The 27493-nt window shown below is 42.9% G+C and overlaps 1 protein-coding gene across 1 annotated transcript in view; it reads right to left on the bottom strand.

The window, feature by feature from the left end:
- LOC124805072 (cytochrome P450 4C1-like) overlaps positions 1-21818 on the bottom strand; it is a 111862-nt gene extending 90044 nt beyond the window's left edge. The window contains exon 1 of the mRNA XM_047265499.1: positions 21611-21818. Coding sequence (XP_047121455.1) covers positions 21611-21776 — 166 coding nt within the window. The 5' untranslated portion in view covers positions 21777-21818. The remainder of the gene's footprint in view (positions 1-21610) is intronic.
- Between the last annotated feature and the right edge of the window lie 5675 nt (positions 21819-27493).

The raw sequence follows: 27493 nt of genomic DNA, 5'->3' as shown, positions 1-27493 counted from the left end.
GAAATATCGCAAGCTTTATGTTTTCGTAGAGATGATCGCTCAACCAAATCCGGTTTACAGTCGTGATAAAAATTCACAAAAAGCTCAGTACTAGAGGATATGAGGAAGTATATACTGCTTTCGTGACACGTCTCAAATGAAGATAATCCAGAGTACTGAATCAGGCAAACGCACTGGACATAGTAAAGGTACGGATCGAAAACGCTCTGTTACCAAAGCACACAGCTGTTGGAGTACTTAGTCACTGGTGGTAAGTTGCTCGATTTAAGCCACCTAATAGACTTGCTGATTCTTTACCTAAACTTGTTCACGAGAAACATTTGTTGGCTAGCTGTAGTGTTGGTGTTATGGCCTTCAACCCAAATACTGGTGTAGCTCCGATCTTGTCGTTAACATATTCTGCCCCAATCTTTTCTTCTCATCGTGACTACTGCAAGGTACATTCATCTGATACTTCTTAAAAAATATTTCTTTGTCTCAGAGAGTCTATTCTTTCCGTTGCCAGTTTGCATTTTACATCCTTCATATTTCATACTTTGGCATTAATTTTGTTCTTTTACTGCCTACTCAGTTTACAGACTACACAACATTCCGGATAGGCTACAACCTACTCTCATATCCTTCTCAACTATTATTCCCTTTCATGTCACGACTTGGTATGATTGCAGTCTGGTTTCCACATAATCCGAACTTAGCCATTCTCTAAGTACATCATAGCATTGGTAACTTTCAGCTTTCAAACATTGTTGAAAGTTTATCTTGTTACACAAATGATTTAAACACTGATTTGCTTTCTTCGGTCTATCTTCTAAGATTAGTCGTAGTGCTAGTATTGCCTTGCTTGTTCCTACATTTTTCTGGAACCCAAACTGAACTTCACCCTAGGTCGGGAACTCGCTATTATAATTTAGACAGAAAACCGTTACACATATTTCGCTGAGTAGCAGAACATTATGGTCCTAGTTGCCTGCACGTTCTGATTCGTAGTAAACATGTATGTTTTATTGCCGCAATCCCTTTGAAACGGTTATTACTCCGTGCGGTTTGGTAAAACAGCCGGAAGAAGTCGCAAGACCAAAACATTATTAATGAAAAGTAATGACATTTCGGGAATACGTATTTCGGTGATTGACATTGGAAGGTTACAGATTAATGTAAGCGTGAAATGCGAAATGTAGAGCATGCTGGATTACAACAGTGGTATGTGGGCGCGTTATTTCGATGGAAACCAGCCCCAGTAACGCTGTTCCTGAACGGCAGCACAGCAGATCGAATCGTCAGATTAACATACAGATTTGCAGTGAGGCTACGTGGGGTGACCACGAGAGTGCTCCAGCTGTCATACGAAATCTACCACAGTCCATAACACCAAGAGTTCGTCCACTGCGTATAGCTTGCAGACAGGTTGGTTGCAGGTCATCAGCTGGCCTCCTTCTAACCAACACAAGGCCATCACTGGCGCCGAGGCAGAACCGGCTTTCATCTGAAAACACAACAAACTTCCACGCTGCCCCCCCCCCCCCCCCCCCCCCCCCGGTGAGCTCTCAATTTACACCACCGATGTCGCAAATGGCAATGTCTTGGAGTCTTCGTAATGCACGCTACAGGGCATTTGGCTCGGAGCTGTAACTGATTTGTAACAGTTCGTTATGTCGCTGTTGTTTAGATTAGATTAGATTAATACTAGTTCCATGGATTATGAATACGGTATTTCGTAATGATGTGGAACGAGTCAAATTTTCCAATGCATGACATAATTAAGCTAATTTAACAACATAATAAAGTTAATATAACAACTTTTTTATTTTTTGTTGTTTTTTAAATCTTTTTTATAATTTTTTTGTTTAGTTTTTTTCTTTTTTTTCTTAATTTATATCTAAAAATTCCTCTATGGAGTAGAAGGAGTTGTCAATCAGAAATTCTTTTAATTTCTTCTTTAATACTTGTTGGTTATCTGTCAGACTTTTGATACTATTTGGTAAGTTCAAAAATGGTTCAAATGGCTCTGAGCACTATGGGACTTAACATCTGTGGTCATCAGTCCCCTAGAACTTAGAACTACTTAAACCTAACTAACCTAAAGACATCACACACATCCATACCCGAGGCAGGATTCGAACCTGCGACCTTAGCAGCCTCGCGGTTCCGGACTGAGCGCCTAGAACCGCTAGAGCACCGCGGCCGGCTTTTGGTGAGTGACCAAAGTCTTAAGTGGCAGATTTAATCTTGAATAGTGAAGATCATCCTTTCTCCTTATATTGTAGTTGTGCACACTGCTATTACTTTTGAATTGGGTTTGGTTGTTAATAACAAATTTCAAAAGAGAGTATATATACTGAGAAGCTACTGTGAATCTCCCTAGATTCTTAAATAAATGTCTGCAGGATGATCTTGGGTGGACTCCAGCTATTATTCTGATTACATACTTTATTCCTCAGTGATGAATTACCCCAAAATATGATGCCACATGCAAGCAATGAGTGAAAATAGGCGTAGTAAGCTAATTTACTAAGATGTTTATCACCAAAATTTGCAATGACCCTTATGGCATAAGTAGCTGAACTGAAACGTTTCAGCAGATCATCAATGTGTTTCTTCCAATTTAATCTCTCATCAATGGACACACTTAAAAATTTTGAATATTCTACCTTAGCTATATGCTTCTGATTAAGGTCTATATTTATTAATGGCGTCATACCATTTACTGTACGGAACTGTATGTACTGTGTCTTATCAAAATTAAGTGAGAGTCCGTTTACAAGGAACCACTTAGTAATTATCTGAAAGACATTATTGACAATTTCATCAGTTAATTATTGTTTGTCAGGTGTGATTACTATACTTGTATCATCAGCAAAGAGAACTAACTTTGCCTCTTCATGAATATAGAATGGCAAGTCATTAATATAACAACAAAGGACCCAAGACTGACCCTTGTGGAACCCCATTCTTGATAGTTCCCCAGTTTGAGGAATGTGCTGATCTTTGCATTGTTTGTGTTGTGAAAACAGTTGCTCACATTGCTGCTGCAGATGCAGTACGATGCGCCAGAGCCATACACTGAACGCGGTGGTCTTCCCTATCGATAGTGCCACGTGACTGTCTGAAGCCCGGCCATCTTGCGACTGTACATTCTCGTCACCAGCGCTGCGAGCAATCAGTACAGTACAGTCGTACATTTCTGCTAAGTCTTTCTGTAATATCCCAGAAGGAACATCGAATCTCTTGTAGTCGTATTGCGTCACCTCGTTCCAACTCAGTGGGGTGTTGATAATGGCACCTTTGTCGTCTTAAGGCATTCTTCACTAACATCAACTCACCGCGTCCAATCTCAAAGGTAATAAACACTCACGACCGTTAAAGCGTGTATTTAAAGCAAACCTGATTTGCATCCACATAGTGGCGGTCACTCTTACGCAACTGGGGCAAAATATGAATAGACATCATCTTTTAGATGTTGAAACACACATACCAACTTTCAATTATGTCACAAAACTCCTTCCTTGTGTGCAATTTTTTTCTGTCATTTATTTCTACAGCAGGTGTACTGCATATGACCCTAACGTACCAGGGCTCTTCGTATAGTGGCCTCTGATTAGCTATTACGAAAAGAAATAAATACATATTTTTATATAAAATCTGTGCTTACATGTTGACATTACTTCAACACTGTCGCCACCCAAATTCAAACGTTACTCGTACCGTTCTGACTATTCAACCTCTCGTATCTGTAACTATTAATATTTTCTTTCTTTGTGTTCCGTGTAGTATCAGACTTGAAGTAGTTTCTATTGATCTGCGCTAGCAGCGACATCTATCGGGCCTTTATAGAACTAAAAAAGTAGCGTCATACTAGAGTCGAGTTCGTACAGCTCCCTTTAGGGAAAATTGTTAACTTTGTATTCACGCCTAAAATATTTCACACACATCAAAAAAAGTTTCGCAACACCCCGGTTCCCAGCACTCCTGAAGATAGTCATTCCACCAGCAAGGAGATTCACGGTTCGTGTTGTCTGTAGTTCAACCATGCCTAGACGGTCAATACCGCGGTTCGATAGTGCTCGCATTGTTAGTTTCGCCCAGGAACAGCTCTCAGCAAGAGAAATGTCCAGGAGTCTCGGAGTGAACCAAAGCGATGTTGTTCGGACATGGAAGAGATACAGAGAGACAGTAACTGTCGATGCCAAGCCTCACTCAGGCCGCCCAAGGGCTATTAATGCAGTGGATGATCGCTACCTACTGATTATGGCTCGGAGGAACCCTGATAGTTACCATGTTGAATAACGCTTTTCGTGCAGCCACAGGACATCCTGTTACGACTCAAACTGTGCGCAATACGATGCGTGAGGGGCAACTTCGCTCCCGACGTCCACGGCGCAGCGCAGTACAGACGTGTCAAAAAACATACCGAATGGACCGCACAGGATTGGCATCATGTTGTCTTCACCGACGAGTGTCGTATATCCTTTCAACCAGACAATCGTCGGAGACGTATTGGGAGGCAACCCGATCAGGCTAAGCGCCTTAGACACACTGACCAGAGAGTGCAGCAAGGTGGAGTTTCCCAGCTGTTTTGGGGTGGCATTATGTGGGGCCGACGTACGCCGCTAGTGGTCGTGGAAGGCGCCGTAACGGCTGTACGATATGTGAATGCCATCTTCCGACGGATAGTGCAACCACATCGGCAGCATATTGGCGAGGTCATCGTCTTCATGGACGACATTTCGCGCCCCCATCATGCACATCTGGTGAATGACTTCCTTCAGAACAACTCATCCCTCGACTAGAGTGGTCAGTATTTTCTCCAGACGTGAACCGTATCGAACATGCCTGTAATAGATTGAAAAGGGCTGTTTATGGACTACGTGACCAACCAACCACTCTGAGGGATCTACGCCGCATTGCCGTTGAGGAGTGGGACAATCTGTACCAACAGTGTCTTGAAGAACTTGTGGACAGTATCCCACGACGAATACAGGCATACATCAATGCAAGAGGACGTGCTAGTGAGTATTAGAGGTACCAGTGTGCACAGCAATCTGGACCACCACCTCTGAAGGTCTCGCTGTATGATGGTACAACATACAATGTGTGGTTTTCATGAGCAATAAAGAGACCGGAAGTGAGGTTTATGTTGATCTCTATTCCAGTTATCTGTACAGGTTCTGGAACTCTCGGAACCGAGACGATGCAAAACTTTTTTTGATGTGTGTATAACTATAGTTATTGTTGAAAAGCAAACACTGATTTAGGAACTCTTGACATGTTTGTTGATTGAATGTTCAAAAGAAGAGTCGCCTGGCAGAAATGTGGCGTGAGCAAGTGTTCACAAATACATAGATTTGAAAAAAGCCCATACCCTTAACATGTCAATATCGGAAAATGGCTGATGTTACGTATGATGGCAATGAAAGAGTAAGAAGACAATACTAATGTTGCTGATTGATCTATGGCGCAGGAAAACAGCATTACGCCCGGCGGGAATGTTCTCAGGCGATACCTGCTGTTGTAATAACTGCTTTCAGATGGCCTATTAGAAGCAAAGGCCATAACTACATGCTCATTTTCTATTTGTCTTTATCGGTTAGTTGTAATTCAGTCAAAAAGAGCATATGTGGGTATTTACCTTGTTCAAACGTTCAAAAGCTGTAACTAATTTCTTCCAACAATGTTGCTCCCGTAAGGATCGGTATAATTACTGTGGTTATTACTAATTCAGTAGACAAAAATATTAATGTGTGAAGCAGTAACTCGACGTAGGAACTATTGAAGTTGTATGATTATTGCTTTACAGGTAATGAAGTCGCGTGTAATTGAATTCTGTCAGTGCCATCCATCTTGTAGTCGACCCGTAAATAAACGTTTATCAGGAAATTAATTTTAGGATTTGTAATTTTAATAGCAGTTTTGCTATTTTAGTGATTACAGTACTGATCTTGAGCATGACGATGAAAGAATCTCGTTTCTACTTCGTTGTCCGATTGTCAGGCCGTAATACAAAATCGTACAGCTGCACAATAATATCAAGATTTTAAAATCAATGTATCTATGAATACGTCAAATTAGATGGAAGATTTGTTGTGCGGTTGTAGACAGCACAGAGTGAACCACGCCTATTACTACACGATAGTAAATTTCGAAATTGAATACTCACGTAAGGCCGTATACAGTTACACCGCGAGAACAGCTTATTTATTCCTCCATCAAAGAGTATGCCACCTGGTGCTTCAAAAAGTTGTTAACTGGATCCTTGAGCTCATCATTGCTCGTCAAATGCTGAGTAGCCAGCCAGGCCTTAATCTTGAACAAGATATGAAAACCAGTAGGAGCCAAATTCGGAGATTTAGGGAGAATGATGAAAAGTATCCCAGCAAAACGTCTCTTTTATTTCATTCGATTTACAATACCGGGTCACCAATTTCGTGAAGGAGAATAATTTCTTCAGCAATCCTCTTGCACCGTTTGTTTTTTATTGACCTTCGGGTTATTGCAGGAGTCTCACAATAAACTTGTGATGTTATCTTCTCGCGTTACTCTCATGAAATGCGTTGACAAAAGCGAGTGATTCAACGTACTAAGTAACAGGCCGGAGACGCAATAACACAGCGCAGTTCAGTCGCTTATTAGTTGCGCACAAAATTCCGTTTTGTCCGACCACGTAAAAGTGCCAGAAAGCTACAAGGGACTTAATTTTAATAGTCTAATCGAAGTTAATTTACGGATAGCCCTCGTACCTACATATCAGGGAGATGAAACAGCTCGTAATCCTTGCTAGATGCTTAAAGTCAGATGTAAGTAACTTCTAATGTTCACCGATAATTTAGTAGAGGACACCAACATACTACGTGATCACTACGTCGCTTGCAATGGCCAATTTGTGTAACACAAAAGCTACAGGTTAAAAGAATATTTTCCTTAATAAAAATAATCTTCCACGTGCGATCTGTCTTGTCCGACGTTTGCGGCGATGTATTGAAATAATCTTGTATTATACGCAATGACGTGCTATGAAAAAATTACCAAGTAACAGGAAACATTTGATGACAGCTCACAATGCTGAGAAACTGGTTCTTGATATTAATCTTAAATAGCAGAGCGACGATAATTTTTCCACACCCTTAGGTGTCAGCGTGAGATAGTTTTACCTGCACTGCTATCTTTGAGTAGCAGAGTTCATCAACAGCACTTATCCTGGTTTTATCTATCCAACCTATGAACATATTAATTACAGTTTTAATCGCAAGCTGTACCGCTGAGATTAAGCTGTTGTTGTTGTGGTCTTCGCTCCGAAGACCGTTTTTATGCAGCTCTCCATGCTACACTATCTCGTGCGAGCCTCTTAATCTCCGAATAACTACTGCAACCTACGTCTCTCTCAATCTGCTTACTGTATTCATCTTTTGGTCTCCCTCTACGATTTTTACCATCTACACTTCCCTCCAACACTAAATTGGTGTCCCTTGATGTCTCAGAATGTGTCATATCAACCGATCGCTGCTTTTGGTCAAGTTTCGCAGTAGTTTCCTTCTCTCACCAAATCTTTACAGTACCTCCTCATTAGTTATATGATCGACCCATCTAATCTTCAGCATTCTACTGTAGCAAAACATACCAAAACCTTCTATTTTTCTTTTATCTAAGCTGTTTATCATCCATGTTTCACTTCCTTACATGGCTACACTTCAGGAAAATACATTCAGAAAATACTTCGTAACACTTAAATATATATTCAATGTCAATAAATTTTTCTTTTTCAGAAATGCTTTTCTTGCCATTGCAGTCTACATTTTATATCCTGTCTGCTTCGACCATCATCAGTTATTTTGTTGCCCAAATGGCAAAACCCATCTACTACTTTAATTGTCTCGTTTCCTACTCTAATTCCCTTAACATCACCTGATTTAATTCGACTACATTCCATTATCCTTGTTTTGCTTTTGTTGAAGGTCATCTTACATCCTCTTTTCAAGACAGTGTCCACTTCATTCAGCTGCTCTTCCAAGTCCTTTACTGTCTCTGACAGAATTACAATGTCATCGGCAAACCACAATTTTTTTTATTTCTTCTCGCTGAACTTTAATTCCTACTCCAAATTTTTCTGTGGTTTCCGTTACTGCTTGTTCAATGTACATATTGATAACACCAAGAATAGGCTACAACTATGTCTCACTCCATTCTCAACCACTGCTTCCCTTTCATGCCACTCGACTCTTACAACTTCCGTATAGTTTCTGTAAAAGTTGTGAAGACGTTTTCCTCCCTGTATTTTACTCGTGCTACCCTCAGAATTTCTTCAAAGGGTGTTTTCCATCCAACATTTCCAGAACCTTTCTCTAAGTCCACAAATGCTAGAAACGTATCTTTGCCTTTCCTTAATCTACACTACTGGCCATTAAAATTGCTACACGACGCAGATGACGTGCTACAGACGCTAAATTTAATCGACAGGAAGAAGATGCTGTGATATGCAAATGATTAGCTTTTCAGAGCATTCACACAAGGCTGGCGCCGGTGGTGACACCTAAAACGTGCTGACATGAGCAAAGTTTCCAACCGATTTCTCATACACAAACATCAGGTGACCGGCATTGCCTGGTGAAATGATGTTGTGATGCCTCGTGTAAGGAGGAGAAATGCGTACCATCACGTTTCCGACTTTGATAAAGGTCGTATTGTAGCCTATCGCGATTGCGGTTTATCGTATCGCGACATTGCTGCTCGCCTTGGTCGAGATCCAATGACTTGTAGCACAATATGGATTCGGTGGGTTCAGGAGGGTAACACGGAACGCCGTGCTGGATGCCAACGGCCTCGTATCACTAGCAGTCGAGATGACAGGCGTCTTATCCGCATGTCTGTAACGGATCGTGCAACTACGTCTCGATCCCTGAGTCAACAGATGGGGAGGATTGCAAGACAATAACCATCTGCACGAACAGTTCGTCGACGTTAGCAACAGCATGGCCTATCAGCTCGGAGACGATAGCTGCGGTCACCCTTGACGCTGCATCACAGACAGGAGCGCCTGCGACGGTGTACTCAATGACGAACCTGGGTGCACGAATGGCAAAACGTCAGTTTTTCGTATGAATCCAAGTTCTGTTTACAGCATCATGATGGTCGCATCCTGTTTGCTGACATCTCGGTGAACGCACATTGGAAACGCGTATTCGTCATCGCCATAGTGAAGTATCACCTCTTGTTCACATTGACGGCACTTTGAACAGTGGTCAGATGTGTTACAACCTGCGGCGCTACCCTCCATTCGATCCCTGCGAAACCCTATATTTCAGCAGGATAATGCACGACCGCATGTTGCATGTCTTGTACTGGCCCTTCTGAATACAGAAAATGTTCGACTACTGCCCTGGCCAGCACATTCTCCAGATCTCTCACGAATTGAAAATGTCTGGTCAATGGTGGCCGAGCAACTGGCTCGTCGCAATACGTCAGTCACTACTCTTGATGAACTGTGGTATCGTGTTGAAGCTGCATGACAGCTGTACCTGTACACGCCATCCAAGCTCTGTTTGACTCAATGCCCAGGCGTATCAAGGCCGTTATTACGGCCAGAGGTGGTTGTTCTGGGTACTGATTTCTCAGGATCTGTGCACCCAAATTGCGTGAAAATGTAATCACATGTCAGTTCTGGTATAATACATTTGTCCAATGAATACCCATTTATCATCTGCATTTCTTCTTGGTGTAGTAATTTTAGTGGCCAGTAGTGTATGTTCTAAGATAAGTCGTGGTGTCAATATTGTCTCGTGTATTCCTACATTTCTGCGGAGTCCTAACTGATCTTCTCAGAGATCTGCTTCTAACAGTTTTTCAATTCTTCTGTAAAGAATTCGTGTCAGTATTTTGCAGACGTGACTTATTAAACTGATTGTTCGGTAATTTACACACCTGACAACAACTGATTTATTTGGAATTGAAATTATTACATTCTTCTTGAAGTGTGAGGGTATTTCACCTGTCTTATACATCTTGCGCAAGAGATGGAAGTGTTTTATCATGAATGGCTTTCCCTAAGCTGTCGGTAATTCTGATGGAATATCGTCTACTACCGGGACGTTGTATCGACTAAGATCTTTCATAGCTTTGTCAAATTCTTCTCGCAGTATCATATCTCCCGTATCATCCTTGTCTACATCCGCTTCCCTTTCTATAATATTGGTTTCAATTTCGTCACTCTTGTATAGATCCTTTATACACTCCTTTCAGCTTTCACATTTCTGCTTCGACCTGGTTTTCCAGGTGTTCTTGATATTCCTACAGCTGCTCCTCTACTGCCCAAAGGCTCTTTAATTTTCCTGTAAGGGGTATCTCTCCCCTAGTGAAATATGCTGCTAAATCTTTACATTTGTCCACTAGTTATTCTTGCTTAGAAATTTTGCACTTCCTATCAGTCTCACTTTTTAATTGTTTGTATTCCTTTTCGCCTATTTCATTTGCTGCATTTTTAAATTTTCGCCGTTCAACAATTAAATTCAATATCTCTTGTGTTATCCAAGGATTCCTATTAGGCCTTGTCTTTTTACCTATTTGATCCTCTGCTGCCTACACTATTTCATCTCTTAATGTTAACCATTATTCATCTACAGTTTTCCTTTCCCAGGTTCTAGTCAACCGTTATATAATGCTCCCTCTGAAGCTCTCGACAGCCTCTGGTTCTTTCAGTTTATCCAGGTCCCATCTCCTTAAATTTTTACTTCTTTCCAATTTCTTCACTTTTAACCTACAGCTTATAACCAGTAAATTGTGGTCAGAGTCCTCATCTACCCCTGGAAATGTCTGACAATTTAAAATCAGGTTCATAAATCTCTATCTGTAACCTTCCGGTACCTTCAGGTCTCTTCCACGAATGCACACGTTTTATAGTTCATAGACCAAGTGTTAGCGACCATTAATTATGTTCTGCGCAAAATTAAATCAGGCCGCTTCATGTTTCATTCCTTTCCTCCAGTCCATGTTCACCTACTATTTTTCTTTATTTTTCTTTTCCTACTATCGAATTCCAGTCCCCCATCACTATTAAATTTTCGTCTCGTTTAACTACCTGAATAATTTCTCTATCTCATCACACTTCAGTCTCTTCATCAACTGCGGAGCTAGTTGGTTCTATACTAGTGCCGCTGCGGTGGGCGTGGGCTTCGTGTGTATCTCGGTTAAGATAATGCGTTCGCTATAGCTGTTGATAGTAGCTTACCCGCTTTCGCATTATCGTATTCATTATTAAACCTACTTCTTCATTATTCCTATTTGCTTTCCTATTTATAACCCTGTATTCACCTGACTACAAATCCCGTTTCTCCCACCATCGAACTGAAAATTCCCACTATATCCAGCTTCAATCTATCCATTTCCCAACTGAAATTTTCAAGCCTATCTGCTCGATTAAGAGATCTAACAAGCCACGTTCCGATCTATAGAATGCAAATTTTGTTTCTGCTGGTAACGACATCATCCTGAGTAGTCATCGCCCAGAGATCCGAATCGGGGAATATTTTACCTCCGCTATATTTTACCCAAGAGGACGCCATCATCATTTAACTATACAGTAGAGCTGCATGTCCTCGGTAAAAATTATGGTTGCAGTTTCCCTTTGCTTTCAACCGTTCACAGTACTACCACATGTTGTTGATGTTGCAAGGCCAAATCAGTAAATAATCTACAATGTTGACCCTGCAACTACCCTCTTCGGGAGCCACACGTTTGTCTAGCCTATCAACAGATAGCCTTCCGTTGTGGATGTACCTACGGTACTACTACCTGAATCGCTGAGGCACGCAAGCCATCCCTCAGATGGAAAGGTCCATGGTATATGGAGCGGAACATTAAGTATACACCTATTTAATACCTAACTCTGTAGCTTACTCTGTTGAACTCAGACCTGCCTTTACTTTAAAGCAACATACCATATTTAAATATGTGGTAAACATTGAAAAATGATGTTAGTTGGGTTGGGTTGTTTGGGGGAAGAGACCAAACTGCGAGGTCATCGGTCTCATCGGATTAGGGAAGAATGGGGAAGGAAGTCGGCCGCGCCCTTTCAAAGGAACCATCCCGGAATTTGCCTGGAGCGGTTTAGGGAAATCACGGAAAACCTAAATCAGGATGGCCGGACGTGGGATTGAACCGTCGTCCTCCCGAATGTGAGTCCAGTGTGCTAACCATTGCGCCACCTCACTCGGTGATGGTAGTTAGTAATATTATTGATTTTGTGTGAATCGTTTAGTGTAATGATAGACATTTCGGAGAAGTGACCGGTGTGACTGGTGATACGTGCTGAAGAGTGTTGGCGTTGTATGCATGGAAGATTTTGAGTGCTGGAAAATAGTGATAGAGTAGTTGAGAATCTATGTCAGACATGGTTACTGGAGTAGGGGAAATGAGAGGCATTACGGTTAGCTTTATAAGGGGGAAGAGTCTGCTAGATGTAATAGAACTGTTGGATAACTGGACAAATTTAGTGATCAGGAGGTGAGATGTGGCTGATACTTCGTTACGAGATGTTTCAGGTATTATTGGTAAGGCTATATGGTTTGTTGTTAGTGCTGCAAAAATACCAGAGGTAAGGGGAAAGAATACCAGAGCAGGGGAAAGAAAGGGGTTTGAGCAGTACTGCGTTAGTAGAAGACATAGGACTTTTAAATGCGTTCGATGGCGTTGTGGAAGGTACAGAACTGCGTAAAGCGGCATGTTCTGAGGTGCTCAAGGATTTGGAGGGATTTGTAGCGTCTTTGGATTGCATACGAGTATATTGATTGTACGTTGCGGAATATAAGGATGGAATGGCTGCTGATAGCAGGCATAGTGGATGGCGCTTGATGCTTTAAAGAAGTGGGTTCAATTTGGAGTGGCATGCAGTGATAGCCAAAAGTATTTTAATGTTTTAGCGAGTAGATTATGATGGTTATATATCTGAAAATCGAAGTCATGGATTCGTAAGCGGCGTGTAGCACGATTAGTAATTAGCGCTTAGGATCTGGTTAGATTTTTGTGAGGATATAATAGCTCAAGAGTTGAACTGTTTGAAGTAGTAGTGCAGAAGTTTCTGGATTATCCGGAACATTGTCTAGGCGTGGTGGTTTAGAAATATGTACAATGAATATGGAGCTTTCGTCGATGGTAGGTTGATCATGTTGTTAATAATGGCCATCTGGGTACTAAGAATGTGTTGGGGCAGACACTGGAAGTGCGGGTGTTTCGGACGAACAAGAGACCAAAATGCCATCTTCGTAAAATTTCTCCATGTAAAGAGGCACGAAGATCGCGTATAAGCGATATTAAGAATTCGAGAAAGGAGATCAGTACTTTATACAAACTGTTCGTTGACTGTGGGTATTAACTCATATTGGATGATCCATTTTGTGTTGGGAAGAATGGACAGATGAGTAGAATTAGCGTCCCTTCAACAACGAGACTTTAGGGACAGAATTCAAGTTAAAGGGACAGGTTGGCGCTATGAACCCTCCAGTGGAACCATCCCGCCATATGCTTCAAGCGGTTCGAGAGAACTACCATAAATCTACATCTGGATGGTCAAATGATGGTTTGTACCACCATCATTCCGCATACTACAGCAGCGTGTTACCGCTGCGCCACTTCGTTCGATGATTCTCTCATGGGTCTGGGGATTCCACTTGCCTTTACACGATCCTGTACAACACTGTTCCACAATATTTTCAGAGTCATCGGAGATACATCGTTACTCGGTCAGGAGTGGATCCTGGCTCCTCGATAATTTAGTCTGCTTACTCCACCTAACGGTTCCAGAAAGCAGGACCGCGCTCTCCTGTGACTCGGTGAGAGCAACTATGGTCAATGAGCGTTGTAGCTGCTCTCGTATAACTAGATATTTAACATGTTTGACGAATCGTAAGCCGTTAATGAATCTGCATATATTCGCTAAAAATGCCAGACAGGCTAACAACACCTTTACGTATCTGAGAGACTGATGTAAAGGCATTACTTTCTCGACATGAATACCGACCGATTTTTTACATAAGGATTTTCATACAAGGTACAAGATCTAACACAAAATTACACAACATTAGGTAAAGGCCTAATAATTTAGAGTACCAAGATTAATTCTTCATGCAGACTCCTCATTCACTCCATCAGACATTGGGATAGCATGAAAACTTTGTATTAATAATGAAACAGGATTGAAAATGGAAAAAAGGTCCCGGAAATATGTGGAATAGCATACATTTCACTTTTGTTGTGAAAAGCTTCAATTTAATAATATGATGGACGTGTTCAGCTAGATTTCTTCTTTGTTATGTATGAAACGTTATAGCATTCCGTTAGGAAACTAATATTTATTTAATATGGAAAATTCCTTTAAGTAATTTTTTGTATTTCAACAGGTATTTATGTCATCAACTTGAAATTGGAATGGTGAACTGCAATTGTTACTTGACGGCGTTGCATAAACCTTTTTTACAATCCTTGTAATGATACAGATAGAAGTTAAATAACAGTACGCACTACACGGTACGCCAGCTGTCACATACACGGAGTGGGAACAGGTATCTCGGCCATATATCTGCACAGGATCTACGCAGGCACGCAGTACTGACTCTTCATATGTGCCACGGCTCATTTGCTGAGTTGACAATGAGAAGAATTACATAGATTTTTCAAAGCCCTTTACAGCAGCTTCTGTGTTAAGAGAAGCGGGCAGGGCTGCAAATAAGGAGAGAGTGTATTTCCTAGGGTGTCGATAGGTGAAAGCAAGCCGCTTAACGCAAGTTTGAAATCCAGAACTGTTAAGGCCATATTACGTTCCGTTTGGGGTAAGCTTTGCAAGCGGTGAAAGCTTGGAGTAAGAAGCAGGTAGCTGTGGTTGTGCGTTCGTGGACTGTACGAGACGGGGCGTAGTCAACTAATGGATTGTCGTGGATGAAGATCTGAGAATGGTAACAAGCGAAGTAGGCAGTTTTCACGAAGTTACGAAGTAATCCTTGGTTCATGTCTTAGGACCGGTAACCGCCTTGTAATAATAAATAAGTAGACACCGTCTGGACCACAACTTTTCTTTTACCGACAACAGGTTGCAATCTGCGCTGCAGTTCACCTTCAGATCTGGTGCCACAAAGTGCAGTTTGTGAACGTTGTATGAAAATAACATCCTTGTTTTCTAGTTTAACAGAACGTTGAAAAACTGCCCTTTGTGGTGCCAGACGTAAAGATGATCTGCAGCGCAGGTTGAAACCGGTTGTCAGTAAACAAGAAGTTGTGATTCACTCGGTGTTTGCTTGTTTATTAATCGTTCGTTGCCGTAGAGGAGCCGTCGGTAGACAGCTGGAAGATTTAAGGTCTGTAATAGTAGTCTCTGCGGATAGTTTCTTAAATAAACAGATGCTGAATGCCTTCGAGGGGATTAACGGCCAAAATGAATGCCACTACTTAAATAACGACTAATTTTCGTGTAGAAATACTTGCAAAGGATTTTTTCTCAGAGTTTCTCGCCTGATACACCTATATCCGTCTGTAATGTGAAGCTGCACAGTAACTCATAGGAGAAGACTACCTTTCCTCGCTCTGTATGAATACAGGTCCGATATCGTCGAAAAACGTCGCTGGCATTTTAGCAGATGATACTTACCTGATCTGGAAACTTTGTGTAGTAAAGATCCTGATGGACTGATCTGAACAATTGTTCCAATGTAGGTAAAGTGAATAATGATTAATTCAGCACAAGTCTGTTAGAAGACCATCGCACACTATTCAAGTGCCGTCATAGTAGGGAAGCAATCTGTAGCTTCCCCAATAGTTATTCAAAAGATGTAATTATCCATTCATTGTCTGCTTTCACTAGGAGAGGAAGCGTACAATGCAAACTTTGCGGGTTCTTTTTTGGAAAAAGCACTTTCACAGCCACAATGCATTCTGTTTACTACATTTATTTATTTTCTACTAGTATCGGATTAGGAACGCCGTCCTCAAGCATACGCTCTCTTTTAAATTAACCAACCTATCAAGCTGCGGCTTGACATCATCACTACCCACACCACTTAGTGAAGCAGTGGTAGCTCACTAACACTTGCTTGGGAATGAGAACTGTGTAAATCTTTCGACTGCTTTTCACTGTCTGCAGAGGATAGTATCGACTAAAGATTGTAGAGATAATTGAGAAGTCCATTAATGAAGATAAACAATTAAGGAGCTCTGCAATACTGACTTGGTGACAAGTTACAAATTTGAATGTTGTCGTCTGGCCACAATGTCGTTGTGTATTGTTTCTTTCCTTTCGTGTTCAGCTGAAATTTATTTTTTAAGCTGATATAACAGTATGACTGTCTAATATGTTATTTATGACAACAAAGGAACTTGCAGGTTTAAAAAGTAATATCGTAAAAACGGTGTCAGGTAATCTTCCGAGGAATAAAGTGAGTGAAGGACGATCTGCTGGGCGGGTTGGCCGAGCGGTTCTAGGCGCTGCAGTCTGGAACCGCGCGACCGCTACAGTCGTAGGTTCGAATCCTGCCTCGTGCATGGATGTGTGTGATGTCCTTAGGTTGGTTACGTTTAGGTAGTTCTAAGTTCTAGGGGACTGATGACCTCAGAAGTTAAGTCCCATAGTGCTCAGAGCCATTTGAAGGACGATCTTTGTAAAACTTATATTCATCTTTCGTCCGACATCTTTCACATGTCACTTTCCTCTTCAGCTTTCCTCCTCCTTGACTTGTACTGCGAAGACGTACATATTAATGTTAGTTTATTTAAGTGAGAATAACCACTCATTCTTTTGCTCAAACATTGTGTTATGGTCTTTCTTTTATACTAATGTCTCCCTTTAAATGTCATTAATATGTTTTGTAAAAATATGCGGTCGTATCTTCCAGTATGAACGGTAATAGCCGGTTTGGCTGAAGTTTACTTAGCCTCCATTGCGGCTCTCTCACCGAGATAGCTAAGAACTGTAGTAATTATTAGGGACCTGCATAATATTTAATTTAAAAAGTCCGATTTGCTGGACCGAACAATATTGGCGCACTTGAGATGTTCAAAACTGAGCCGATCGCGAAAAACTAGAAACCTTGCCAATTTTTCCCGAAACATACAAAATTTCTTACGAGTTTAAAGATTTTCAGTTCATCGTCAGTTTAACTCTCCAGTAGAGATGAAATGGCGACCACTCATAGGTCTGAAAAAAGACAGATAATTTATACGTTGCATATGTAATTTTACTTCAAAAGATCTATATTTCACTCCTGTTTCTTTTTCATGAAACCCTACGAGACATACGTATTAATACTAAAAAGGTCATGAAAATAAAAAAAGAACTAAATTTATAGGAAATTTGAGACGAAACTAAAGGAAGAATATAAAAGAAGGAAATAATACAATTAATAAGTTCTTGTGAAGACATCATTGGTAGCGGCTACAACACAAGGTAACACAATACACCATTCACTCCGCTTCGTTCTGCTTCCTGTAGATGTAAAATTCGTTTATATTAGGCTTAGTAATTCGAAAACTTGATTATTATTGTGTAATTATTGTACTTCTTGTAAAAGAGCCACAAGATGACGGAACTATGTAGGCTTTGGCATGGGTGCGTGTGTTGTCCTTACCGTAAGTTAGTTTAAGTTAGATTAAGTAGTGTGTAAGCCTAAGAGACCGATGACCTCAGCAGTTTGGTCCCATATGAACTTACCACAAATTTCCAACTACGTAGGCGTGAACCTCCAAGGGCGTGTAGCGTGAGGTTGTGAACTGCCACTGTCTTAAAAAGAATGAAAGTTTGTTTATCTGTGAAGATGTGCGGTGCGCAAATAGCACCTGTGGACTGTCTACACAGATATTGCATTACGATAAGTAACAGATTCTACAAACTGCACTGTACGTTAGTATGGTGATAACTCGACAGCAGTTCAAAATAACGGCTTCTTCATTTCAGAAACTGAGCGTAATCAGGGAAAAGAGAGTGAAAAAATTTTAATAACATGATCGCTGCGATGAGTGAAATTATGCCACCGGGTATAGACTAGACTATCTGCAAATCTCTTAGTGTTGCAACAGACCCTATTACGTTAATTTTACAAGAACTAGAGACTATGGATGATGACATGGCTTCTATGAAACAACAGCAAGTTAGCTTATCTAATCAGGTTACGCAAAGAACTGACGAGGTCAAAAACCAGACTGAGCATTTAAAAACCGAGGTTCCTAGTCACTTGACTAACGAGTTGCGAACTGATGTAGAAATCATAACCAACGAGATCTCACACTTGAAAACCACCATTAGAGATATTTTGGAACTAGAACAAGTCCACCCTTTAGCAGGTAGTGACCCTTAAAAACCGAGGTTCCTAGTCACTTGACTAACGAGTTGCGAACTGATGTAGAAATCATAACCAACGAGATCTCACACTTGAAAACCATCATTAGAGATATTTTGGAACTTGAACAAGTCCACCCTTTAGCAGGTAGTGACCCAAGTATATCACTCCAATTATCACGAAAAGAGAGCAGATGAGTTTTTAAAGGAAACGGATGATCAGATTACAGAAAAACTAGAAACAGCATTAAAGAAAGTAGTTCAGAAAACTGTTACTAAAATGTATTCCGAACGGAACGCTTTTGCACAGGTGGTCAAAGAATAATTAGGAGTAACACAAACAAATTTTGCGAAGATTTGCCTAAATTGCAAGAGAATGTTCAACCTCATTTTTATCACCATATAGGAAACATAGAGAAAGAATTAAAATTAGTGAGGAAACAAGGTGGGAATGACGCATCAAAGGCGTTCTAGGCGCTACAGTCTGGGGCCGAGCGACCACTACGGTCGCAGGTTCGAATCCTGCCTCGGGCATGGATGTGTGTGATGTCCTTAGGTTAGTTAGGTTTAATTAGTTCTAAGTTCTAGGCGACTGACGACCCCAGAAGTTAAGTCGCATAGTGCTTAGAGCCATTTGAACCATTTTTGAACGCATCAAAGGCAGCTCTGGCAGCTGAGACTTGCAGTATTTATCATCGTCCTGTACCCAATGAAAATACTTATTTTGAGAAAGGTATTGTGGTAATAGTTGTCACAAAACTACATAAAGCAGTGCCATGTGGGCAGAGCCCTTTTTTTCCTTCCATTTTGTTGGAAGGGCAAATGGTTCAAATGGCTCTGAGCACTATGGGACTTAACATCTATGGTCATCAGTCCCCTAGAACTTAGAACTACTTAAACCTAACTAACCTAAGGACATCACACAACACCCAGCCATCACGAGGCAGAGAAAATCCCTGACCCCGCCGGGAATCGAACCCGGGAACCCGGGCGTGGGAAGTGAGAACGCTACCGCACGACCACGAGATGCGGGCGTGTTGGAAGGAAACCAGTTGAAACACGAAGAGCTTCAAATGTTTACCTTTATGACAAACAGTAATAATGAGTATGAGGAAAACCACACTAACAGCTACGGTGCGGGTTATCTCTCGCAGCTGCACGTAAAGTTCTGTTGGCGCGTTACGTACTACACAGTGAGGTCAGTTTGGTGATGCAAGCGACGACGCGGCCTCTACGTTACGCTCGAGACGCAAAGTGCGGCTTGCCCTGTATCAACAAAATGAGACTGACGGAAACCCAAACGGTTACCGTCCTCCCAATTACGACGCGTTCACGATACAAAACATTTGTATATGCTATGACACATTACACAAACAACGAACCACCAGAACGGGTAGGCACAATTTAATTCCAAATCTGTTACTTGTTAGTATCTCCAACTACCAAGATCTTCTATAAGGAATGAAATTGATTTTATGGGATAGCTTTACACACTACAGTACAGGGTCAAAATACGAATATTACGTAATTCCCCCTATTTCGGCAAATGGAGCAAATCGGTTGGTTCTTTTTGCATTCGATGTGGTCTGCGATGGACCTGAGGAGACTTATGGAAGCACGATTCGTTCATGGGTGGTTCCTCTGAAAACCGCAAAAAAAGTTTTTTTAACTGCATTTTCACTGTCACCAACGGACGAAAACCCAGCCGTGGATTCGTAGACGGCTATGTACAGAAAATGGCCGAAATTCGCAGGATACATCCCAAAGATCCCAATCTCGAATAACCTAAAAATTTTCTTCATATCTTTATCCGTTTTCGAGATACAGGGGTTCAAAGTTACCCTACATTTACAAGTAAAATACACACGTAAAACGGTGTGAGGCGAAAATGTAGTTTATGAAGCGACATATCACGGAGAAATGTGCCTCCGTTATCATTTGGAAACCCCATGTTCTTCTACCGAAGCACATGCAATTTTTTGTTCACTTAAAAGCCGGTCTCAAATGTAAAATTAGTTTTGCGTTACTTCAGTTTCTCATACGTAAACTGTAAATTTTACTGATCAATACATTTATTTTCATATGAGTTACACGCCCAGCTGCAACAGGGAAAGGGAGAGAACCAACGGAAAAATCCTCTTATCAGAACACAAAATCTGCGAGTGTGTCCCTGTTTATTTAAAAAATTCTGATTGAAAAGTGGAATACCAGTTGCCTCATTCTTCCTTCCACAGCACCCTTAAAAACGTTCCCAAAAATTTTGGCATTCGAACATGCTCGCACTTTTCTTAACATGCAACTATCATCATTCCACAAGTTCCTTATGTGTAACTCCTTCGCACCCTCTAGTTCTTCGCTATAAATCGCTCATACCCACCCACTACTTATTGCCGTTTCTAACTCATTCATTAAGGTCAACTCCCTGCCATTATTTCTTGCGTGTCTCTCTTTCATTGTCTCCTGTGTCGTAGCGACAATACCCTTCGTTCAGCCCTACTGTTACAGTCTCTTCTTAGTGTCACAGTCTCCCTTTTGCCCTCTGTTATTGCTAATATCTTATTTCTTCCTTCCTGCTGCTACTACCTCTTCTCACTGTCACTATATATATCTCCTACTCGTTGTCATTGTCATACACTCTTTCTCTCATTATCACTAGCCGTCACCCTCTTTCTCTTTATTTCTTTGCCCCCCACCCCGTGGCAGTGTCTGCTTCATTCTTTTGCTAGCACTGTTCTGTCACTGCCAACTATGTTCCACTATCACTGCGTCTCTCTCTTTCTCTCACACTGTCATTGTCTCCTTCGCTCTTTCTATAACACAACCACTGTCTACTATCTTCCAATATATGTTACTTTTCCGTCTCTTTTCCACTGCAGCTGTCTTCATCTCTCTCAGCATGAAAATAAACAGGAACGTATTTGCATTTTTGTACTCCGAAAGGAGCGTTTCTCCGCTGGTGGTTACATGAATTATTTGTTTTTTCTCGGTAAAAATGGTTCAAATGGCTCTGAGCACTATGGGACTTAACATCTGAGGTCATCAGTCCCCTAGAACTTAGAACTACTTAAACCTAACTAGCCTAAGAACATCACACACATCCATGCCCGAAGCAGGATTCGAACCTGCGACCGTAGCGGTCTCGCGGTTCCCGACTGAATCGCCTAGAACCGCTCGCTCACTCCGGCCGGCCTTTTTCTCGGTAACTGGATTAGGAATACCGTCCAAGTTCTCCCAGGTAGCATGGATGACGTGGTAAAAGACTGAAATCTGTAAGTCCAGGTTCTGTGGGAGCTGGATCCGAGACCGGCTTACCTTCGCGCTCCAAGAAGAAGACCCGGTAGGTGTTTCCGAGGAGCGGCAGAGCCATCTCTCCCGGCAGCTTGTCGATCTCCGTCCAGACGCGCCACATCCTGGAGATGAAGATGGCCGTCACAGCGACCACCAGGGCAGCCAGCAACAACGCCGACACTCCCAGCATCCTGCCAGCAACTGTGAAAACACACTGTGTTGGCGACTCTCTGGCCCGTGCTGAACTGGACGGACTATTGACGCCGCCTGTCCTTCCAAGCCAGCGATACGCAGGCGATAGACGCAGATTCGTGATTTAACTTCGCTGATAGGAGCGCGTCTCTTTGAGCACAGCAGCGCTTATACGGATTCTTATCTGGTTACGTAGGTATTTCCCTCTGGAGTGCTCCCAAGTGAATTAATTAATGCGCCTCGTGCAGCAGCAGTGGTCCCGGCGGAGGTTCGAGTCCTCCCTCGGGCATGGGTGTGTGTGTTTGTCCTTAGGATAATTTAGGTTAAGTAGTGTGTAAGCCTAGGGAATGATGATCTTAGAAGTTAAGTCCCATAAGATTTCACACACATTTGAACATTTTGCAGCAGCATTATTCACTTCTGACGAATTTTGCGGTCTGTTAGCGGTAATTCCATTATCACGACTGAAAGCGTTGATTAGAACAAACTTCAATGATCAGCAGTGAAGGACGTGAAATAAAATTAGCGCTGCGCTGTCAACTACATATTTGATCGGTGCGTTAACTCTGAGCAGGGCGTATGAACACAGTCCGTCATTCTGGCATTCCATCACTTATCCCAAACTTATCAGAAATTCACATGAAACGGTTACTTACCAAAGTGTGATGAGCCCTGACGTCCTCTTCTATCTCCCTCCCTCTTACTCTCTCTCTCACACACACTGTCTCCTGTACAACAACTTCTTACCCTTTTCTTTCTCTGGTAAAGGTTTTAATACGTTGCTACTCCTCACTACTTCAGCCGTCTTTCCTCATGACGTGGCAGCTAACGTTGACGTGAACGCGAAAGAGACATCTGACCCCACTAGAGTCAGCGCCTTCGGCACACGAGACGAGCTCGTGAACGTGATTTGCGCTTTCAGTGCTCTCCAGCAGCCGTTGTCGGCGTTATTTAGCTCGCAGGCCTCACAGTTTATTTACGAAAATGCACGCGCGTATAATAGCTGCGTTAACTCTGTTAGCGACTGTCGAATGAGAGCGGAGAAAATTGCGAAGAAATTTCTGGACTCGTCGATGGCTTGAACAGCGAATTCCTGGTAAAGGAACACTACGTAATACTGAACAACGATCTGAGATATATGGCAGAATTTAATCGTTAACTCAGTTGCATTTTCATCCCATTTTCTGTATTATATTTAATATAGTTGCGGTATAGTTTCTAATGTAAGTCTGCGCTGGCGTAATATCCGTATTCTCGGTGTTGCATTGACTACCAACACTCTGAAGTACCCTACTTCATCACATAGACTTCAAGGTCGAGATTAGTTTCGTAAGTTCATTCGAATGCAAGAAGAGATTTGTTCGAAGCTTCTCACCATCACTGAACAAGCCATTTATCTGCAAGACACAAACACGAGCCAGCGCATAACCCCAGAGATATCTATACGCTGAAGCACCAAAGAAACTGGTATAGGCACGCGTATTAAAATACACTCCTGGAAATGGAAAAAAGAACACATTGACACCGGTGTGTCAGACCCACCATACTTGCTACGGACACTGCGAGAGGGCTGTACAAGCAATGATCACACGCACGGCACAGCGGACACACCAGGAACCGCGGTGTTGGCCGTCGAATGGCGCCAGCTGCGCAGCATTTGTGCACCGCCGCCGTCAGTGTCAGCCAGTTTGCCGTGGCATACGGAGCTCCATCGCAGTCTTTAACAGTGGTAGCATGCCGCGACAGCGTGGACGTGAACCGTATGTGCAGTTGACGGACTTTGAGCGAGGGCGTATAGTGGGCATGCGGGAGGCCGGGTGGACGTACCGCCGAATTGCTCAACACGTGGGGCGTGAGGTCTCCACAGAACATCGATGTTGTCGCCAGTGGTCGGCGGAAGGTGCACGTGCCCGTCGACCTGGGACCGGACCGCAGCGACGCACGGATGCACGCCAAGACCGTAGGATCCTACGCAGTGCCGTAGGGGAACGCACCGCCACTTCCCAGCAAATTAGGGACACTGTTGCTCCTGGGGTATCGGCGAGGACCATTCGCAACCGTCTCCATGAAGCTGGGCTACGGTCCCGCACACCGTTAGGCCGTCTTCCGCTCACGCCCCAACATCGTGCAGCCCGCCTCCAGTGGTGTCGCGACAGGCGTGAATGGAGGGACGAATGGAGACGTGTCGTCTTCAGCGATGAGAGTCGCTTCTGCCTTGGTGCCAATGATGGTCGTATGCGTGTTTGGCGCCGTGCAGGTGAGCGCCACAATCAGGACTGCATACGACCGAGGCACACAGGGCCAACACCCGGCATCATGGTGTGGGGAGCGATCTCCTACACTGGCCGTACACCACTGGTGATCGTCGAGGGGACACTGAATAGTGCACGGTACATCCAAACCGTCATCGAACCCATCGTTCTACCATTCCTAGACCGGCAAGGGAACTTGCTGTTCCAACAGGACAATGCACGTCCGCATGTATCCCGTGCCACCCAACGTGCTCTAGAAGGTGTAAGTCAACTACCCTGGCCAGCAAGATCTCCGGATCTGTCCCCCATTGAGCATGTTTGGGACTGGATGAAGCGTCGTCTCACGCGGTCTGCACGTCCAGCACGAACGCTGGTCCAACTGAGGCGCCAGGTGGAAATGGCATGGCAAGCCGTTCCACAGGACTACATCCAGCATCTCTACGATCGTCTCCATGGGAGAATAGCAGCCTGCATTGCTGCGAAAGGTGGATATACACTGTACTAGTGCCGACATTGTGCATGCTCTGTTGCCTGTGTCTATGTGCCTGTGGTTCTGTCAGTGTGATCATGTGATGTATCTGACCCCAGGAATGTGTCAATAAAGTTTCCCCTTCCTGGGACAATGAATTCACTGTGTTCTTATTTCAATTTCCAGGAGTGTAGATATGTGAACAGGCAGAATACTGCACTGCGTTCGGCAACGCCTGTGTAAGAAAACAAGTGTCTGGCGGAGTTGTTAGATCGGTACCTGCTGTTACGATGACAGCTTATCAAGATTTAAGTGAGTTTCAACGCGGTGTTACAGTCGGCGCAGGACCGATGGGTCACAGCACCTGCGAAATAGCGATGAAGTGAGGACTTTCCCGTAGGACCATTTCACGAGTGTACCATGAATGTGAGGAATCCGGTAAAACATCAAGTCTCCAACATTGCAGCGGCTGGAAAAAGATCGTGCAAGAATGGGACCAACGACGACTGAAGAGAATCGTTCAGCGTGACAGGAATTCCGTAGATTGTTGCGGATTTCAGTGCCACGCCATCAATAAGTGTCAACATGCGAACTGTTCAACAATACATCCTCGGTGTGGGCTTTCGGAGCCGAAAGCCCACTCGTATAACCTTAATGACTGCACGACACAAAGCTTTACACCTCGCCTGGGCCCGTCAACACCGACATTGGACTGTTGATGACTGGAAACATGTTTCCTGGTCGGGCGACTCTCGTTTCAAAGTGTATCGAGCAGATGGACGAGTACGGATACGGAGACAACCTCATGAATCCGTTGACCCTGCATGTCAGCAGGGGACTGTTCAAGCTGGTGGAGTCTCTGTTATGGTGTGGGATGCGTACCCCTGATACGTCTAGATACGACTCTGACAGGTCACAAGTATTTAAGCATCGTGCCTCATCACCTGCGTCCAGTCATGTCCATTGTGCATTCTGAGGGACTTGGACAATACCAGCAACGCAATGCGACACCTGACACGAATTGCTATAGAGTGGCTCCAAGAACACTCTTCTGATTTTAAACACTTCTACTGGCCACCAAACTCTCCAGACATGAACATTATTGAGCATGTGTGGGATGCCTGCAATGTGCTGTTCAGAAGAGATCTCCACCCCTTCGTACTCTTACGGATTTATTAACAGCCTTGCAGGATTCATGGTGTCAGTTCCGTCCAGCACTATTTCAGACGTTAGTCGAGTCCATGCCACGTCGTGTTGCGGCACTTTTGAGTGCTCGCGGGGACCCTAAACGATGTTATGCAGGTGTACCAGTTTCGTTGGCTCTTCAGTGTATATAACTTATAGAAAACTTCCAGTGTGTAGCTTGTGTTTACCTTATGTTTAAAATGGCTCTAAGCACTATAGGACTTAACATCTGAGGTAATCAGTCCCCTAGTCTTAGAACTACGTAAACCTAACAAACTTAAGGACATCACACCCAGCCATGACCGAGGCAGGATTCGAACCTGCGACCATAGCAGCAGTGTGGTTCCGGACTGAAGCGCCTATAACCACTCTGCCACAGTGGCCGGCTGTTTACCTTCTGTCATAGGCTGACAGTCACGTTAAGCTTTCTGGCCAATGCACAAATTTTCGTTGACGTATGCAACAAAAAATGCAGCACGTACATAACATCGACTTTTGAGGTAATACTTGCATTGAATGAATAAGAAAGATCCAGAATCTTTTAGGAAACAAACAATAGAAAATTTTTTTTCTGGAGGTAGGCAGACACGAACCTGCTATCTTCGTTTTCAGAATTCACAGCTCACTACGCACTCATCTGTATTACAGTTTAAACACTGCTGCCATGACTCTGTATGCCACATTCGCTGTCTAAAGACTGTGTATACCCACATCATTATTTGATATTTAAAATGCAAATTGCACCAAAAAGATGCGCTTTTCGTTCTCACCGTGTGTGGTAGCACTGAAACAATATACGTTAGTAGCACACAATCAATAGCACCAGAAAAATCAACAAAAAGAAGCCGTCAGCTACTGATTTTTGTTTATTTTATTATAACAAGTCATAGCTAAACCGATGCTTTTTCAAGATATCCTCAATTTTGTGATTCTATGAAACCGATTATATCCATACAATGTACTCTATGAGAAAGGAAACCACCAGACACAATGTTTAACGCCATGCGGTGAGGCTACTCCTTTTTTTTGCTTGTGACGTAAAACGATGTCGCACCTCTTAGGACACGTTCCTCTCCACGAGGCAAATATCTAACATGACAGATTTTTTATTTGACGCTCCGCGGCGTAATGTAACGTGTAATTCGACGCTGTAACTTCACCAGCTCCTCGTCCATGTGTGTTTTCACGTCCCGTAAGAAGCTGGCCTAACGCTCCTGTTCATTTTAACGCGTCGACTGTTGTAAGCACTCTTTCGTTTCTACATTTAAAAGCAGTTTTCTTCTAAGATGTGTTCAGGTTGTAACTACTGCATTGTTAACATCTGCCGGCCGAAGTGGCCGTGCGGTTAAAGGCGCTGCAGTCTGGAACCGCAAGACCGCTACGGTCGTAGGTTCGAATCCTGCCTCGGGCATGGATGTTTGTGATGTCCTTAGGTTAGTTAGGTTTAACTAGTTCTAAGTTCTAGGGGACTAATGACCTCAGCAGTTGAGTCCCATAGTGCTCAGAGCCATTTGAACCATTTTGTTAACATCATTTCCTCGGTATTCGAAGAACAGTTTATTATTCAGCCGTTATCCATTCTTTGCAAGTGCTCTAATGACCATTCAAACTGCAACACCATGAGAGTGGTTTTTGACAAAAGTCAAGTCAGCATTAGGAAGATACACAAATGATTAACATTTCATTGCAACCTCACGACCCACGTATGAGTGACGCCATATACAGGATAAGGAAACATTACGTGGCTATCAGAAATTATGTAAATTGAAGGTGGAGGGGGGAGGAGAGAAGGGAAAAGAAAGAAACTCT

The sequence above is a fragment of the Schistocerca piceifrons genome, chromosome 7, assembly GCF_021461385.2.
Source record: "Schistocerca piceifrons isolate TAMUIC-IGC-003096 chromosome 7, iqSchPice1.1, whole genome shotgun sequence".
NCBI classification, from domain to species: Eukaryota; Metazoa; Arthropoda; class Insecta; order Orthoptera; family Acrididae; genus Schistocerca; species Schistocerca piceifrons.
Note: the sequence above shows the minus strand (reverse complement) of the source record. Positions and strands in the feature narration are given on the sequence as shown.